The following is a 15,730-nucleotide window of genomic DNA, read 5'->3' on the forward strand; positions in this document are numbered from 1 at the left end:
TTTTAATTTTGTTCCAACAAATTTCATAAAATCGAGAATAATTGTAATAAAAATTGGAAATTGGAATATTTAACCGTAATAAGTGGATCCAATTTTCTTTTTTATTTTATATTCATATATAATATAAAATTCATGATAATATTGATAGTATTAAAATTATTTTAATTAAAATTTGGCCAGGATTCGAAATTTCATATATATTCTAATTTTAATTAAAAAAGGGAAAATTCGAATTCAGAATGAAAATATTATTTTCAAAAAAGAGAATTGATCGAAGTCAGCAAAAATCATAAATTTCATTAATTTCTACCTAATATAATTTTGAATTAAATATTATTAGTTAGCTCATGCAGATATTCGTAGTGTAGTTTTAAGTTCTACTGAGTAAATAATAAGTACATAGCATGAGCTACTAAAATGTTCGTGTGACAAACTTTGTACTTAACGAACCCCAGCAAAATAAATTGAAGTCCACAATTAAATGTGATTATATATTAGACCCTCTCCCTAAATAAAAATACAAAGAAAATAATTGCAATTTATAAATAGTTTGAGTGTAATTTTATATAATAATTAACTTTTTTTTAAGCTTGATTAATTTAATTATGGGAATATTTGTGGCCCGATAAATAAATAAGGAAATTGTCGGACAAATTAAATAAGAAACAGTAATTAATAAGAACAAGAAGCATAGTTGAATTCAGAATTATTTTAATTTAATGAATACTAAAAGAACTCTCTCAAACAAAACAATTTACAGCTTACATGAATTAAGAAACAAAAATTGGCTTCTTATTATAAAAAAATAAAATATAAATAATTAATTTCGTAGGAGGATCCTTTCTTCATTCTTTACACTTTCTTCTCTTCATATTCCCCTCCATATTAATTTAATGAAACCAAATGGTTTAAAAAGAATTTATTCAAGTTACGAAAAAGCAAAAAAAAAAAAAACAATTTTCTAGAATTTAAAAAAGAAAAAAGAAAAATGGATTAAATTAACAGAGTTTGCCAGGACGGCACTTGATGGCACCAGCAGAGCGCGTGAGCCTACCGACGAATGAACCATGCTTGAACTTGATCATATTCCGGCCGTTCAACGGACTTCTGACGTGTTTGATCGCCGGCCCCGATTCCGTAAAGAATGCTCCGTTCATGAACAAATCTCCTTCCGATCTCCATTGCCACTTCATCCACTCGTCTTTTGTCGCGTAATCCCTCTTCGTCACCTATATATATATAAACGATAGTTGAAGGAATTCGGAAACTATTTTTTTAAGAAAATTGAAATCGGATCGGAAATCAGAATCTAATATTACCTCCTTGGTGTATTGGTAATCGGCGGCCCTGAAACGGTTGCCCTGGCTGATGATGGTGGGGTGGGCGCTTCCTCCGATGGCGTACAATTCCCAATGTTGGTAATCGTTGTTGACGACGTGAAAGAAACCCCATCGGCACCTCGGCATTCTCTGGATCAACCCGATCCCGAACCTATTGAATGCGACCGTCACTTGCATGATCGCGTCTCTTGATTGTGCGTCGTGCGCACCCAAGAGCATAACCTGCGCCGTTACGTCGTCATGCATGAACGAAAATAAAAATAGTAGAATAAATAAAATGATGTAATGAAAATAAGTAATTTACGTCGTTGTGGTGGTTCAATTTGCAGTTGGAGATGGTGATGGCGGTGGACCCCTCGATGATGTCAATGAGCCCGTCGGTGGCACGCGACAGCGACACGTGGTCGATCCAAATCCTGTTCGAGCTGTAGATACTGATTGCATCACCGTCGCTCTGCGTGCGGAACCCGAGGTGGTTGATTGCGTCCCTAATCAAACCGCCGTTTCTTGGTATGATGTTGTGGATCCATATGTTGTGGATGATGACATTGTGGACGAATTGTAGCGTGAGGCCGGCTCCGTAGGCGATGTGGACTTGCACTCCTCTTCCGTCGACGGTCTTGTCGCTTGTGAAGATGAGCTCTTGCTTGAGCCTAATGACCATGCTATGGGCGAAGATGATCCACAACGGCTCGGTTTGGATGACAGCGTGGCGGAGGGTTCCGGGCTTGGGGTGGTCCATGTCGTTGTCTGACGGGTCGGTGACTAGGTAGTATCTACCCTTCTTGCCTCCGGTGGTTTGGTGGCCGAAGCCGCGGGCGCAGTCGGCCAGCTTCTTGCGGTTCTTGGCCCAATTGCGGTCGCACCTCCAGCACCGGTCGATGGGGTTGGTCGCCATGCATTCGCCGGTTTGTTTGAGTTGCCTCCTTGTGGCGTTCTGGCCTATCAGGGTCCTGCATTTTTTGTTACATCAGGTGAAATATATCAGATACAGTGTATATCTGTCTGACTGCAGATCAACATGTAATCACACACGCATACATATGGATGTGTGCTGCAACCAAGAAAAGGATATATAGTGTAAATTGACTTACTCGCCAACGAGTTCGTTGAATTCCTCGGTCAATTCCTCGGGGTGGGGATTGTATGCCTGAAGGGACTCCTGGTACGCTTCCTCGGCCTTTTTCTGCAAATACTCGTCCATTGTAGCGTTTTGTGCATGCGCTCTAGGCAGTGTCACCGCGAGTGCTAGCGCGATGCAGAAGAAGAGCAACGATAGCTTGTTATTAGTGAGCGCCATATCGAACTCACTAAGTCGAAATTTTTCGATTTTTATTTTTTTTTATAATTTTTTTTCTCCTTTTTTATTTCGTTGTGTGCAGCGAATCACTGGAAAGCGCAGACCAGTGATTCGCCTCTTATTTGTATTTGTTTTTATTTAGGTTGTGAGGAGAAAGCACAATGTTTTAATGAGAGATTGGTGAAAGGTATTTATAATAAAATGGGGGAGTTAAAAATAGTAGGTTTAGAACACTTGAAAAAGTTTGTGTTGCGAAATATATGGCGGGAAGGATGTTGAACCATAAACACATTCAAATAGCATATACCTGGCCTTTAGCATTTTGCTTACAAATAGCAATTGGCTTATGGCCACTAATTTTCATTTGAGGCTAATTAACAAAAAATTAAATTAAATAAAATACTTTTATTCTTTTATTTTTTCTCAAGTGTTTTGCCGGTGATCCAAGTCTGCCAATGATTAAGGTGATGTGGCTAATGATTTGTTCATATTTAATTATTTTAAGAAATATATATATATATATATTTATTTTAAAAAAATATTATAAGATAATGTGTAATTTGATTTACAAAATAATTTCATAAATATATTTACGAAATATTTGTCGGTGCTACATCCACGTGGTCGTCTAGTTCGACTCTCCTGTATTGATTTTTTTCACCAAATTCTTTAATGTGGTAGCTAAATGATACTCAAAAATTTCGATTATTTTTTCAAGAATATACAAAATGAATAATTTTCGACTTATTTGGATCATCGAGAGTTTGGAATTTAACAAATTTAACCTTTAGACATTAAATTTATATGATTTTCTAGAGTTCAGAGAGGGAACCGAGTTTATGAGATGCTATGCTCCGTAAATATTCATAATTCACTACATCTCACGCAGTCACGCATACTCAGTGGCGGATCCAGGAATTTAGCCAAGGGTGTGCGAAAATTTACGGGGGTTTGGGGGCAGCGCCCCCAATTTTATTTTAATAATAACAATACCAACATAAAATAATATTAATATGTAGGAAAATCGAAATTTTAAGATTGCGGCTGGAACCTATGACATTTCATACAAAATTGAAGCTACTTACCAGGTGAACTACCAATTACTTTTGTTTAATTATCACATATAATATAATATAAGATATATATATTTGGAATATTTTTTTTTTTTTAATTTCAAGGGTGTGCAGCTGCACACCCTAGATCTATAGTAGATCCGCCCATGCCGCCATGCGCATACTTATATACTATGTATTTTGTTATATCCTTGTCGAATCTACAGTGAAATCTCGTTTTTTTAGAGAATCTACGGTGAAATGTTATTCAATGTATATATATTTTATATAGTACGATGATTCAATGTGTTATTTTGTTTGAAATTATGTAACTGCATCTTAATCCTTAAACATAATACGAAATTCGTGTCCTGGTATTACGTACTAAATCGACATTGATCAACAATTAGCATCAAAGCTAGTTTATTTTCATGACATTTCTCATAAAATATTACTTAAACATCTGAAAAAATATACAGGAGTCTGGTTCTTGAAGGTACATTTAGCAGCTTATACAGCACTTATTACAACTCTCACTTACAAAATGATACATACAAGTTGCTTACAGGCTAATCCCATCCAGTGATTACAACTCTCGTAGATTGGGATAAATATGTAGGAGCCTGAGGATAGATAACGAAGCAACAAAATCGAGGATCGGACATCCAATAAATTTGCGAGAAATGATTTTTTCGTCTCTCGATGGAGTAATTCTTCGATAAAATGTCTATTTTTGTGTTAACTCCCAGACCTTATAATCTCTGCCTTCAACCGCTACAGACCAATTTTCCGCACCCGTTGTGGGCTCATAGTGACCGGGTCCAATTTTCATAATCAATTTTTCGTCAACAATTGCTGCATACACATCTCTCTCCGCCTTGATTATCGTAACCTATATCAAAAAATAAAATATATATAACTGATTTCTATAACTATTATGCAAAAAAAACAAAACAAAAAAAAATCAAATCTTACTCTGCTGCGGCAGTTGATTGTGTTCCGTTTTCTGACAGAGATGAGTGCTGATATTTCGTTTTGATAATCGGAAAAGATGTGATCGTAAAAAACTGATGGTGTTCCAGGGTGAGTTAGAATATAGGCATAGCCTTGCATTTCTTTTCCAGATGGGAATCTCCAATGACCCTTCAAATCAGAAGGAAAATGGAAAAAATAAATTAAAATAAAAAAATACAAGAATGGTATACCGTATATGTACTCGAATCAGTTTCGTAGTGTAAACCAGCTCAGAGAAAATTCAATTATTTCAAAACAGACGAGGTCCGTACCTGAGTCGAACCAGTATCGTGATTCTCGATAAAAGTAACAGCTCTCGAAGGCCACCATCCCATTACACCCGGAGGTTTTCCTTCCCCATCCGATAATCGCCAATATTCGCATCTTTCGAGTGTCTATACATTAGGCAAGAACATTATTTATTTTTTATTTTATTTTATTTTTGTTCAAAAAAGAAAAAAAATCGGCCTTGAAAACGAGAGAAAGGAATGATGCTTACAGAGTGAAGAATTCCTTTGGTGGTGACATCAAATGCACCTGCAGTTCCATTGGTAGCATTAATCCAATCGACAATTCTCTGCCTGTGTGCATCTTGGTTGTGATCCATTTCACCGTATGTGTAGCTTAGAGAATCCCAATACTCGCCCACAGCAAAGTAAGGCTCGGTTGATTCCATGTAGTCTTTTACGTATCCACCCCAAAACCCTCGTACAAAATCGAGCCTCCATCCATCATAACCAATCTCTTCCCTAGTAGTAAAGCACATAATATAATAATTATATGCAAATTAAATAAAGTGAAAAAAATAATTGGCTGTGAAATACCAAGATGCAGCTTTCGCTATTAATAAAATGCGAATTTCAACACTACTCGACTAACCTCAGCCAGTTCATCCATTCTCTGATATCCTTTCTCACGAATTCTTGAGAGTGATCAATATTTGGAGCTGCATGGAAGTTATCTCCGCTGCTCTTATTTCCCCTTCCCTGTAAGTAAACTATCAGAAATAGCTTCCAATGGTTGCAGCATAATTAAGTCGATAGACTTCATTTAAAAAAAAAAATTAAAAAAAAAAATTAACAAAATTTGGCATCTGCAACTGAAGAGATCACACTTCAAACAACTTTCGAAGAGTTCAAGGAGATTCCCTATCTATATATGGTCAGAAATTGAATTTAAAAAGTGTCGCCTTTTGATGATATTTAATACAATATTTTGAAATTTTTTATCTAAGATGACTTTCAAGTGAAGGATTTTCCGAACCTGGAAATGCGGATCGTCTGCAACAATTGCACGGTCATCCCAGTTCAAACGACCACCGAAGATGTTCCACACACCATTTTGATTCTGAAACTGCGCGCATCGGTGATTTAAGACAGCATCTCCAAGAACCATTATACCTACTTCATGCAGTTTCTTCACAAGCACCTTTAACTGATCAATGCTTCCATACCTAACCAGCATTCATGAACAGAAACAACTCAAGCTTTATCGATGAATTACCCATTACACAGAATTAAGATAACTTATAGATAGAATACCTTGAGTTTAAGTTATACAAATCGCTCGGCATGTAACCTTCGGGCGACACGGAGTCAGTTGGTGGAGGTAACCAGATCACAGTGAAACCGAGTTCAGATAATTTTGATGCTTTCTCTTGGAGCTCTATATACCAATTTCCCGATTTATGAGACTCCCAATTAAACCCCTGACATACGATTTCATTTCCTGAACCAGTTCCTGAACATACTTTTACAGGGGGTTCCAAAACCTCATCTTCCGCTAGATCAATTTTCGGAACTGTTGGTATAGAACTTCTAAAAATACTGTATGCTTCTGCTGCGAGCTTCTCGATTTCTTGGAGAATGCTCTCACGTACTTTTTTGTTTTTTGTCTGTCGAGTCTTTTCGGAGGAAATATCAGTCACTAAACTCCTTATCTCGCTTATGATTCCGTCTGTGTATGTGGAAGATGTTTGATTTGATTCGGGAGCATTTTCGGAAATCAATGGGGAGACAGAAAGCTTGTCTGGGACCACTGTTCTTGGTAAGGGTATGTAAAAATCGCTTCCTTTGCAGTTTAACCATGCATTCTCGTTCAGCTTCAGCACAAAAACAAATCCCAAAAGCCCTTCACCCAACGTAAATGACCCACCAGATCCATCTCCGTCATTTTTTCGCTGCAAATAAATCATCGAGATTTACAAAAAAAAAAAAAAAAAAAAAAAAAAAAAGAACTTTTAATATGCATACCTGTAGCAGAGTCCTCAATGCCTTGTTCTTGAACACGATTGTTCCAGGTGGATAAGGTTCGACCGGGATTTCCCATTTTTTACTTTCATCTCTGCAAACACCCCAGTGAACAACTACATCTCCTGGTAAATCAGTTTCTATATACAAAACACATTTGTCTTTCTCCTCAGTGTGCTTAACAGACACAGATATTGAGTTAGAGTTAACAGTTTCTTTAACAACCGAGAATTCTTCATAAAAACTTTGAAGAGGTCCCCTTTGCAAACGAACCCCCCCAATATCATCCCCTTTAGATTCAGCTGCTTCGGGCTTAACAAGTACGGTGGTTAGCTGTGCCACATCACCTGCCATAAGAGACAAGTTACTCAACTGTCGAGCAAAAAAAAATCAAGATTCGAAATATATTAGGCGTGGTATCTAAAAAAGAGAGAACTCTTTTAACATTTACATAATAATCAAGCCGTTTTTACCTTCTCCGGCTTTGACATCGATTTGGGGGTGTTCAATAAGAGGCACTTTGAAATCTCTTCCTCTGTGCTGATACCAACGCCCGGTTTCCTCGTCCTAAACAGTTAAGAAAGAAAGCATGTAAGAAACAAGGATGAACTAAAATGAACGAAGAAACTTAATCATCAATAGCCACACAACAGAAAATACCTTTAATACAAAATTTATAGATGCAATTGAACTCTTTGTATCGAATACGATCGCAACTTCAGAAAATGCTTCCCCTTCTGGCAATTCAGATTTGCTTTCTAAGGGAGTCTCAATTGCATAATCCTGTAAGGTAATCAATACCAACCATATGTAAGAATATTGGATGGATAGAAAAACGACAATAACAAATTCACACGCATCAATCATGAGAATCAATATTTTCGATTATTTACCTTAACGGGAATAGAACCTGGAGGCCTCATATCCAGAGGAGGTTGATCCCATTCACTACAATAATTAGATTACAAAAAATTATTTACGAAGGCTTCGTGAACTATCTCAGGGAAATTATTGTAAATAACAACGCAATCAACAAACAATGGCGTCTAAGAAAATTCATCTCTGGATACAAAATCTTGAAATTGTGAATTAATGCCACAAAGATAAAAAAAGTTACCTGCCGACATCGGTAACGTAATTAACTCCCCAGTGAAGAATCCACTTTCCAGGTATACTACATCCCACAATTAGCTGCCAACACTCTTCAGTTTCCCCCTTGTCCAATTTGATTGTTATTTTTCCTTCCACCTGTCATTCCAAAAACCAACGGAATTCATACTAGTAATATTCACTCGAAGCATACATATACTTTGTTAGATGCCTAAATCAACGAATAGCAGGAATAAGAAATAATCATCACAGTAATCAAGTTAAGTACTTGAAATTACGAAAGTGATTTAACTCAGCAGTACTCAACAGGTTGAGCCATTGGGGTTTTTTTACTCACATTGCGACGGTATTTTAGTTTCGACATGCTTCAGAAGACCGCGAGTAACATAAAAAATTAAAAATTAAAAATTATTTTTTTCTTTTACAAATACTCAATTTCACCATTTCACATTTACTTCCCAATTGATCTCATCAAGGAACACGCTTAGGCATATAAGTTTTACCAAACACATTACAGAATGCACAAAATGCAGATACAATCAGCAGATAAATCCACAAACTTACAAATACACCATGCGTGTATCAACAAAAAAAGATAAAAATGCACCTTCTCCACTCGTTCCAATTGGAAAGTTTCGCTGAATGTGATGGTCGAAGACTCCGATGTTTCAAGCACGGCAGCGCCGGCGGAGCTGACAGCCTTGACAGGCTTATAGTAGCGGGAGCAGAGGCCAGCGCCGACGAAGCGGCGGTCGGTGGTGGTGGTATCGCAGATAAGGTTAAACGTCGGAGACTTTCTCGAAATCAAGTGGAATTTGGGGATTAATTTGGGAGAAATCCGGTGGACGCGGTGGTGGAAGAGTAGCTCCGTAGCAACTGCAGACATTTTTCTTCAACACCTTGTCAGAGGCTTTCCGGTGGCCGGTGGTGGTGGTGGTGGTAGGTATATAATTATCATAAAATTCCCCAATTTCTTCTTCCCCTATATATATATAATACATAAATAAATAAATAAATAAAAAATGAAGGAATTTTTTGTGATCAATAATTAAGGAGAGAATAAACAGGAGAAATATCTGGAGGGTGATTCCCGAAAATATCAAGCAAAGTAAAAAGGCGATAAATTCATTTCGCGGCAAAGTGATTTAATATTATTTTAACTTCTACGTTCGTCAAAAGGGATCCAGCTTTCACAATCCGTACATGTCACTGTCATTCTGAAAAAACTTTTTCCCCTTTCTCTTGCTCATCTTTTCAAGATCTACTATTGTGTAGTCATCAATTCAGGCTTTTTTTTTTTTCTTTTTATCTCTTGCATGTACGAATTACAAATTTAACCGTAGTAATATTCATGTAAGAAATGATATATGGTAATTAAATATATATATTTATTTTAATCATTCTTATTTAATACTTATGGTTGGAACAAATTAAGTATTAAATAAACTTCATTTTTAGCTTGTTTTTGTCTAAACACTTTAAAATTATCCTAATAATTGAAATTTGGACAGCGCAAATAATGGTGAAACTGTCACCGACCTCATACTATAAATTAATTTGATTTCTTTGTCAATACGATTAATTTAAACGAAGACACTTGGAGAATTAACTTGATTCGGATTGAGAAGCAACCCTACATTATTGATCAGATTACAAGTTAACACACTCACATTAAAAATCTACATAAAAAGCTTCAAACCTTTAATAATGGCAGTTAGAACTTCTCTTTTTCTCGTTACTCTCTCTAAGTTTTCGGTTACAGACTAGTGTACGTATCTCTTTGTTTTTATAAAAAGATGTCTTTTATACTCTCTTCCATCAGCCAACTTGCACGTACGAATGAGTCAATAATCCACTGTCGTTACCTAATATATTATAGCGCCTTAACAAATTTGCCGGCCAGCTTAACGAGATTCTCTCGTGCATGGCGTTATGCAAGCTTTCCTCTCGATTCATCTCCAACACGAACTAATCCGTTGGATCAACTATTCCGATTATCTTTCATTAATGGCTACAAATTAAGAAAAAAAATGAAGATACTAATTAAAATATTTATTGGTGAAAGTGAGACTTCGAAAATGAAAAACAAAAAACAAAAAAATGGTCCAATTTTTTGATAGGAACACTTGTCCCACGAGGCGACTACTAGGTTAGGTTAGGTATAGCTGCCTAGGTTCCATTGTAGCAGCATAACGTGGCATTTTCTAAATGGTCTTATCCGAGTTTTTACTTTTCTTCTATTTTAAGCATTTGCTTTTTATTAAATTATCAGTCTTTATATAGTAACAACAATATGGGCCAAGCTATTATAAAAGAAAAACAAAAACTTGGGCCATTTTATTGTATTTGTGACTGACTGTGTTGTGAGAATATGACCCATCCTATGACAAGCCCAATTATCTAAATTATAATTATAATAATAATAATAATAATAATAATAATAATAATAATAATAATAATAATAATAATAATAATAATAATAATAATAATAATAATAATAATAATAATAATTATTATTATTATTATTATTATTATTATTATTTGATGATGCTAGAAATTAGATCATTAAGTAATTGAAGTATGATGAGTTGGGAGAGAAAAGTGGATCACTGGCTCACGAGCTAGATGGTCATGAGATACCTGCGAACAGATAACACGTGAACTAGACCAGACTTGATCCGGCAGAAACCCCTCCGACGCTCAAGTCAGACGTGCGGATAGTAGAAGTAATTGAGAGAATACAAATTGTAGCTTGCTCAGATAATAGGAAGTCCCTTTAATAAACAAATTAAATCGTTATTTATACCTTGTCGATTGGGCTGAGGTTAATTTGTTGGGCTCAAACCTTATTTGAAGGTAATTAGGCTTTCGTAGTAATGGTCTTCTAAATCGGGTTCATGGCCCAATAAGTAGATAAATTGTAGGATTATTGAGCTGACCCAATTAGACATATTATTATTATTATTATTATTATTATTATTATTATTATTATTGTTTTTTTTTTTTTTTACAATTTCCAAATCCAATTTTTTTACTTTTTAAAGTTTTTTTTCGTAGTGTAATTATAGTTAGTTTTTTCAACTCGATCGGTTCGATTTTCGACCCGAAAATAAAAATTTACAGACAGCCTTAGAAAGTTCAAATTGTTTAAAAACAAAATTAGAAAAATAATTTCAGCTGTTTTATATAATACTTATAAGAAACAATTATAGAGAAAGTTCAACGCAATAAATTAGGATCAGAAGAGTAAAAGGCCCTAGCTGACAAAAGCCAACACCACCATCTCCTTCTTCTCTCTCTCTCTCTAGAAAATTTTCACTTTCTCTCTCTAGTTTCTTCTCCAAGGAAGAAATGGTTTTCGTGAAAGGTCCAGGCTTATACCCTGACATTGGCAAGCGAGCCAGAGGCAAGTTTTCTTAATTTCTTCATTATTTTTTTTTTAAATTAAAAAAATTGTGTTGATTCGTGTGATTTGATCGGAATAACATTGATCCGTTTCCGCGTTTCCAGATCTTCTCTACAAGGATTATCAGGGCGACCACAAATTCACTCTCACTACTTACAGTTCAAATGGATTGGTTAGTATTAAATTACTCTGTTATTTTATTTTATTTTATTTTATTTTTTAGAAATTGTTTTCGTGGTAATCATTAGAATGTTGGATCGGCCATTGTTTTATTTTATGCAAGATAAATTTTCAGGGTCTCGATTTAATTTGATTGATGAAACAAATGTTACTGAGTGAGTTGTGCTTGTGACGAATCATTAGTAGATAGTCCCTCCATTTAGTTATAATTGATAAATAGCCTTGATTAAGTCGTTGTTTGACAAAATAACCCATTTGTGACTTTCAATTTTCGCTTTCTCACTTTGTTAATCTGTCGTTACACTAATTTAGAAGGTTTTTTTTTTAGTTTAATTCAGTATTTTAGTGGAAAGAGATCAGATATGTGTGTTTATCCAAGATATATTGAAATTTTATTCATGTGATCTTTCGATTCAGACAAAAAAAAACGTCCAGCTTTCGTAAAGAAATGTAAAAGGAAAATGTGGTCTCGGATGAGGCAATGTTTATGTATGCAGTTGCAGAAATGATCGATTTTCAGTGTAGTTAGTTCGTCACTCGTATTTTTGTTAAATACCTAATCTTCTTGTTCTCGGTTTTCGACTATTTAGAACGGTATGAAAGTGTGCTGTTCTTTTAAGATACTGGATTTTATTACAGACTTTAATGAACAGATTCATTGTCGTTTAGATCGTTGTTGCGGTCATAACATAATCTATTCGTGTAAATTGTAATATGAAGATATCTGATTAGTCTATCGGTTTTGAATATACAGGCTATTACATCCACGGGGACTAAGAAAGGCGAATTAATTTTAGGCGATGTCAATACACAGCTCAAGAACAAAAACATCACAACTGATTTGAAAGTGGATACTAACTCCAATGTGAGTCCTTTTTTTTTTTCCTCAATCGTGCTTCTTACTTTTATTTTGAACCATTTTGTAGTTTTTCCATAAGTAATTAATAACTCATTCATTAAAAAGTTGTTTCGCTATATTTTTAACAACTCGAGCAAAATGACGAAAAATTGTATACTATAGCACACTTTTTTGCTAAAAATCGTTGAAATTTGAAAATATTTTTTTAGCCGTTATTAACACTCAAATACATAGTATAAAAGCTGTTTATCCATAAGTAATCAAGAAATTGTTCATCTAAAAATTGTTTCACTAATTTTCTAACATTCGAGCAAAAACCACAAAAAATTGTAGCACACTTTTTTGCTTAAAATCGTTGAAATTTGAATTTCTTTTAGCCGTTATTAACACTCAAATACATAGTATAAAAGACGTTTATCCATAAGTAATCAAGAAATTGTTCATCTAAAAGTTGTTTCACTAGTTTTCTAACATTAAAGCAAAAATCACAAAAAATCGTATACTATATAGCACACGTTTTTTGCTTAAAATCGTTGAAATTTGAAAATATTATTTTAGCCGTTATTAACACTTAAATACATAGTATAAGACGTTTATCCATAAGTAATCAAGAAATTGTTCATCTAAAAATTGTTTCACTAATTTTCTAGCATTCGAGCAAAAATCACAAAAAATCGTATACGCACACGTTTTTTGCTTAAAATCGTTGAAATTTGAAAATATTTTTTTAGTTGTTATTAACACTCAAATACATAGTATAAAAGATGTTTATCCATAAGTAATCTAGAAATTGTTCATCTAAAAATTGTTTCACTAATTTTCTAGCATTCGAGCAAAAATCACAAAAAATCGTATACTATGCACACGTTTTTTGCTTAAAATCGTTGAAATTTGAAAATATTTTTTTAGTTGTTATTAACACTCAAATACATAGTATAAAAGACGTTTATCCATAAGTAATCAATAAATTGTTCATCTAAAAATTGTTTCACTAATTTTCTAACATTCGAGCAAAAATCACAAAAAATCGTATACTTGCACACGTTTTTTGCTTAAAATCGTTGAAATTTGAAAATATTTTTTTAGTTGTTATTAACACTCAAATACATAGTATAAAAGACGTTTATCCATAAGTAATCAATAAATTGTTCATCTAAAAATTGTTTCACTAATTTTCTAACATTCGAGCAAAAATCACAAAAAATCGTATACTATGCACACGTTTTTTGCTTAAAATCGTTGAAATTTGAAAATATTTTTTTAGTTGTTATTAACACTCAAATACATAGTATAAAAGACGTTTATCCATAAGTAATCAATAAATTGTTCATCTAAAAATTGTTTCACTAATTTTCTAACATTCGAGCAAAAATCACAAAAAATCGTGTACTATATAGCTCACGCTTTTTGCTTAAATTCTTTGAAATTTGAAAATATTTTTTTTAACTGTTATTAACACTCAAATACATAGTATAAAAGATTGTTTATCCATAAGTAATCAAGAAATTGTTCATCTAAAATTGTTTCACTAATTTTTTAACATTCGAGCAAAAATCACAAAAAATCGTATACTATATAGCACACACTTTTTTGTAAAATTTGGCTGAAATGTAGAAATATTTTTAAGATTTTTTTAACACTCAAATGTATAGTAGAAGATGTTTTATCCATAATTAGTCAAAAAATAGTTCATCTAGGAATTGTTTCCCTAATTTTTTAACATCACAAAAAAAAAAATCGTAATATGTATACTTTAATTTTAATTTTTTTTTCAGTAATTATTTTATGCTTCTCTTAATTTTTGTTAATGTACGAAAGTTAGCTAGTTCTTTTGTAATTAGTCCAATCTTCGCTATTAATTATTTTATTTTATTTTTCTTGATTTTTTACAAATTTATGTAGATCGGTTAATTACATGGCCATTTAACAATCAGTTGTATGGTAATATAGGTTTGCACAACCATCACTGTGGACGAGCCTGCTCCCGGAGTGAAGGCTATCATTAGCTTTGCTGCTCCCGACCAGAAATCTGGCAAGGTTATTCGTTTTTAATATTTCGTGAATTTATAGCCTTTTTCTATGATTATTTTGCATTATGCCGAATGAATTATTGTATTACTGTAGTCGGTGTACTTTACGGTATTTAGTTTTGCTTACAGGTGGAACTTCAATATTTTCACGAATACGCTGCAATTAGTACTAGCCTTGGGTTGACTGCAAAACCAATAGTCAACTTCTCCGGTGTAGCTGGGAGTCACAAGGTTGCGTTTGGGACCGATGTTTCGTTCGACACTGCTACTGGAAATTTTACTAAATACAATGCCGGAGTTAGTTTTACCACTACCGACCTAATTGCTTCCTTCATTCTGTAAGTAACTTCCATTTTATAACTTCGAAAATCCTAGAAAACGAGGCTTTTTTTTTTTTGATAAGAAAACGAGGCTTAATTGCTAGCTGAAAGGGAGAAATAGCGTGAATTTTCATATTCTTGATGATTGCCCTTTTATTTATTTATTTGTTTTTTTTACAGGAACGATAAAGGTCAAAGCTTGACAGCATCATACTTCCACACAGTCAGCCCGTTGACCAATACTGCAGTAGGAGCAGAGTTGACCCACAGTTTTACGAGCAACGAAAACACACTCACAATTGGAACACAGCACTCGCTCGATCATCTGACATCCGTCAAAGCTCGTCTAAACAACTACGGAAAGGCGAGCGCTCTAATACAGCATCAATGGCGTCCAAAATCTCTCGTCACTATTTCAGGTGAAGTTGACACCAGAGCTATAGACAAGACCGCTAAAATCGGACTTGCTGTTGCTCTCAAGCCGTGAAAAAACCCGAAATTTTTTCTTGGTAAAAAAATGTTGTCAGCAATAAACGTAGATTCGTATCAATGCGATTGGTTTCGTTTTTACCAAATTTTGAGCCCTTAATGCGACGAGGCCTTTGTTTTTTTTTAACGAAAAATAATGCTGTGAATTGCTAATTCAGCATGTAACGAGAGTCGAAAACTCCTTTTTGAAAATGATTTGTGAGATCAACACTTGAACCACATCGGTATTGTTTGGTTCAGCTAAGAATTCAATAAAGATTTATCGTTTATTTACGATGGGTGTGTGTAATTTCCGTGTGAATATATATATATATATATATATATATATATATATATATATATATATATATATATATATATATATATATATAACATGGAATA

At 34.1% G+C, this 15,730-nt stretch overlaps 3 protein-coding genes across 3 annotated transcripts; 1 reads left to right on the plus strand and 2 right to left on the minus strand.

The window, feature by feature from the left end:
• Positions 1 to 694: 694 nt before the first annotated feature.
• On the minus strand, positions 695 to 2,838 carry LOC105974816 (pectate lyase). Its single transcript, XM_012999977.2, has 4 exons — positions 2,435 to 2,838; positions 1,645 to 2,293; positions 1,320 to 1,562; positions 695 to 1,229 (listed from the first exon to the last, which is right to left on the minus strand). Exons 1-4 carry the CDS (start codon positions 2,638 to 2,640, stop codon positions 999 to 1,001), a joined length of 1,329 nt encoding a protein of 442 aa, XP_012855431.1. The 5' UTR covers positions 2,641 to 2,838; the 3' UTR covers positions 695 to 998.
• Positions 2,839 to 4,098: 1,260 nt separating this feature from the next.
• On the minus strand, positions 4,099 to 9,309 carry AMY3 (alpha-amylase-like 3). The gene is made up of 13 exons (XM_012999818.2): positions 8,673 to 9,309; positions 8,073 to 8,203; positions 7,849 to 7,903; positions 7,616 to 7,738; positions 7,429 to 7,522; positions 6,959 to 7,302; positions 6,248 to 6,885; positions 5,970 to 6,159; positions 5,586 to 5,692; positions 5,206 to 5,455; positions 4,979 to 5,101; positions 4,668 to 4,835; positions 4,099 to 4,584 (listed from the first exon to the last, which is right to left on the minus strand). Exons 1-13 carry the CDS (start codon positions 8,949 to 8,951, stop codon positions 4,420 to 4,422), a joined length of 2,667 nt encoding a protein of 888 aa, XP_012855272.2. The 5' UTR covers positions 8,952 to 9,309; the 3' UTR covers positions 4,099 to 4,419.
• Positions 9,310 to 11,158: 1,849 nt separating this feature from the next.
• On the plus strand, positions 11,159 to 15,623 carry LOC105974702 (mitochondrial outer membrane protein porin of 36 kDa). Its single transcript, XM_012999837.2, has 6 exons — positions 11,159 to 11,471; positions 11,576 to 11,643; positions 12,406 to 12,516; positions 14,461 to 14,547; positions 14,670 to 14,878; positions 15,041 to 15,623. The coding sequence occupies exons 1-6, from the start codon at positions 11,417 to 11,419 to the stop codon at positions 15,345 to 15,347; spliced, it is 837 nt and encodes a 278-aa protein (XP_012855291.2). The 5' UTR covers positions 11,159 to 11,416; the 3' UTR covers positions 15,348 to 15,623.
• The last annotated feature ends 107 nt before the right edge of the window (positions 15,624 to 15,730 follow it).

Source organism: Erythranthe guttata, chromosome 5 (assembly GCF_056151865.1).
Source record: "Erythranthe guttata isolate IM_541 chromosome 5, IM_541, whole genome shotgun sequence".
Taxonomy (NCBI): domain Eukaryota; kingdom Viridiplantae; phylum Streptophyta; class Magnoliopsida; order Lamiales; family Phrymaceae; genus Erythranthe; species Erythranthe guttata.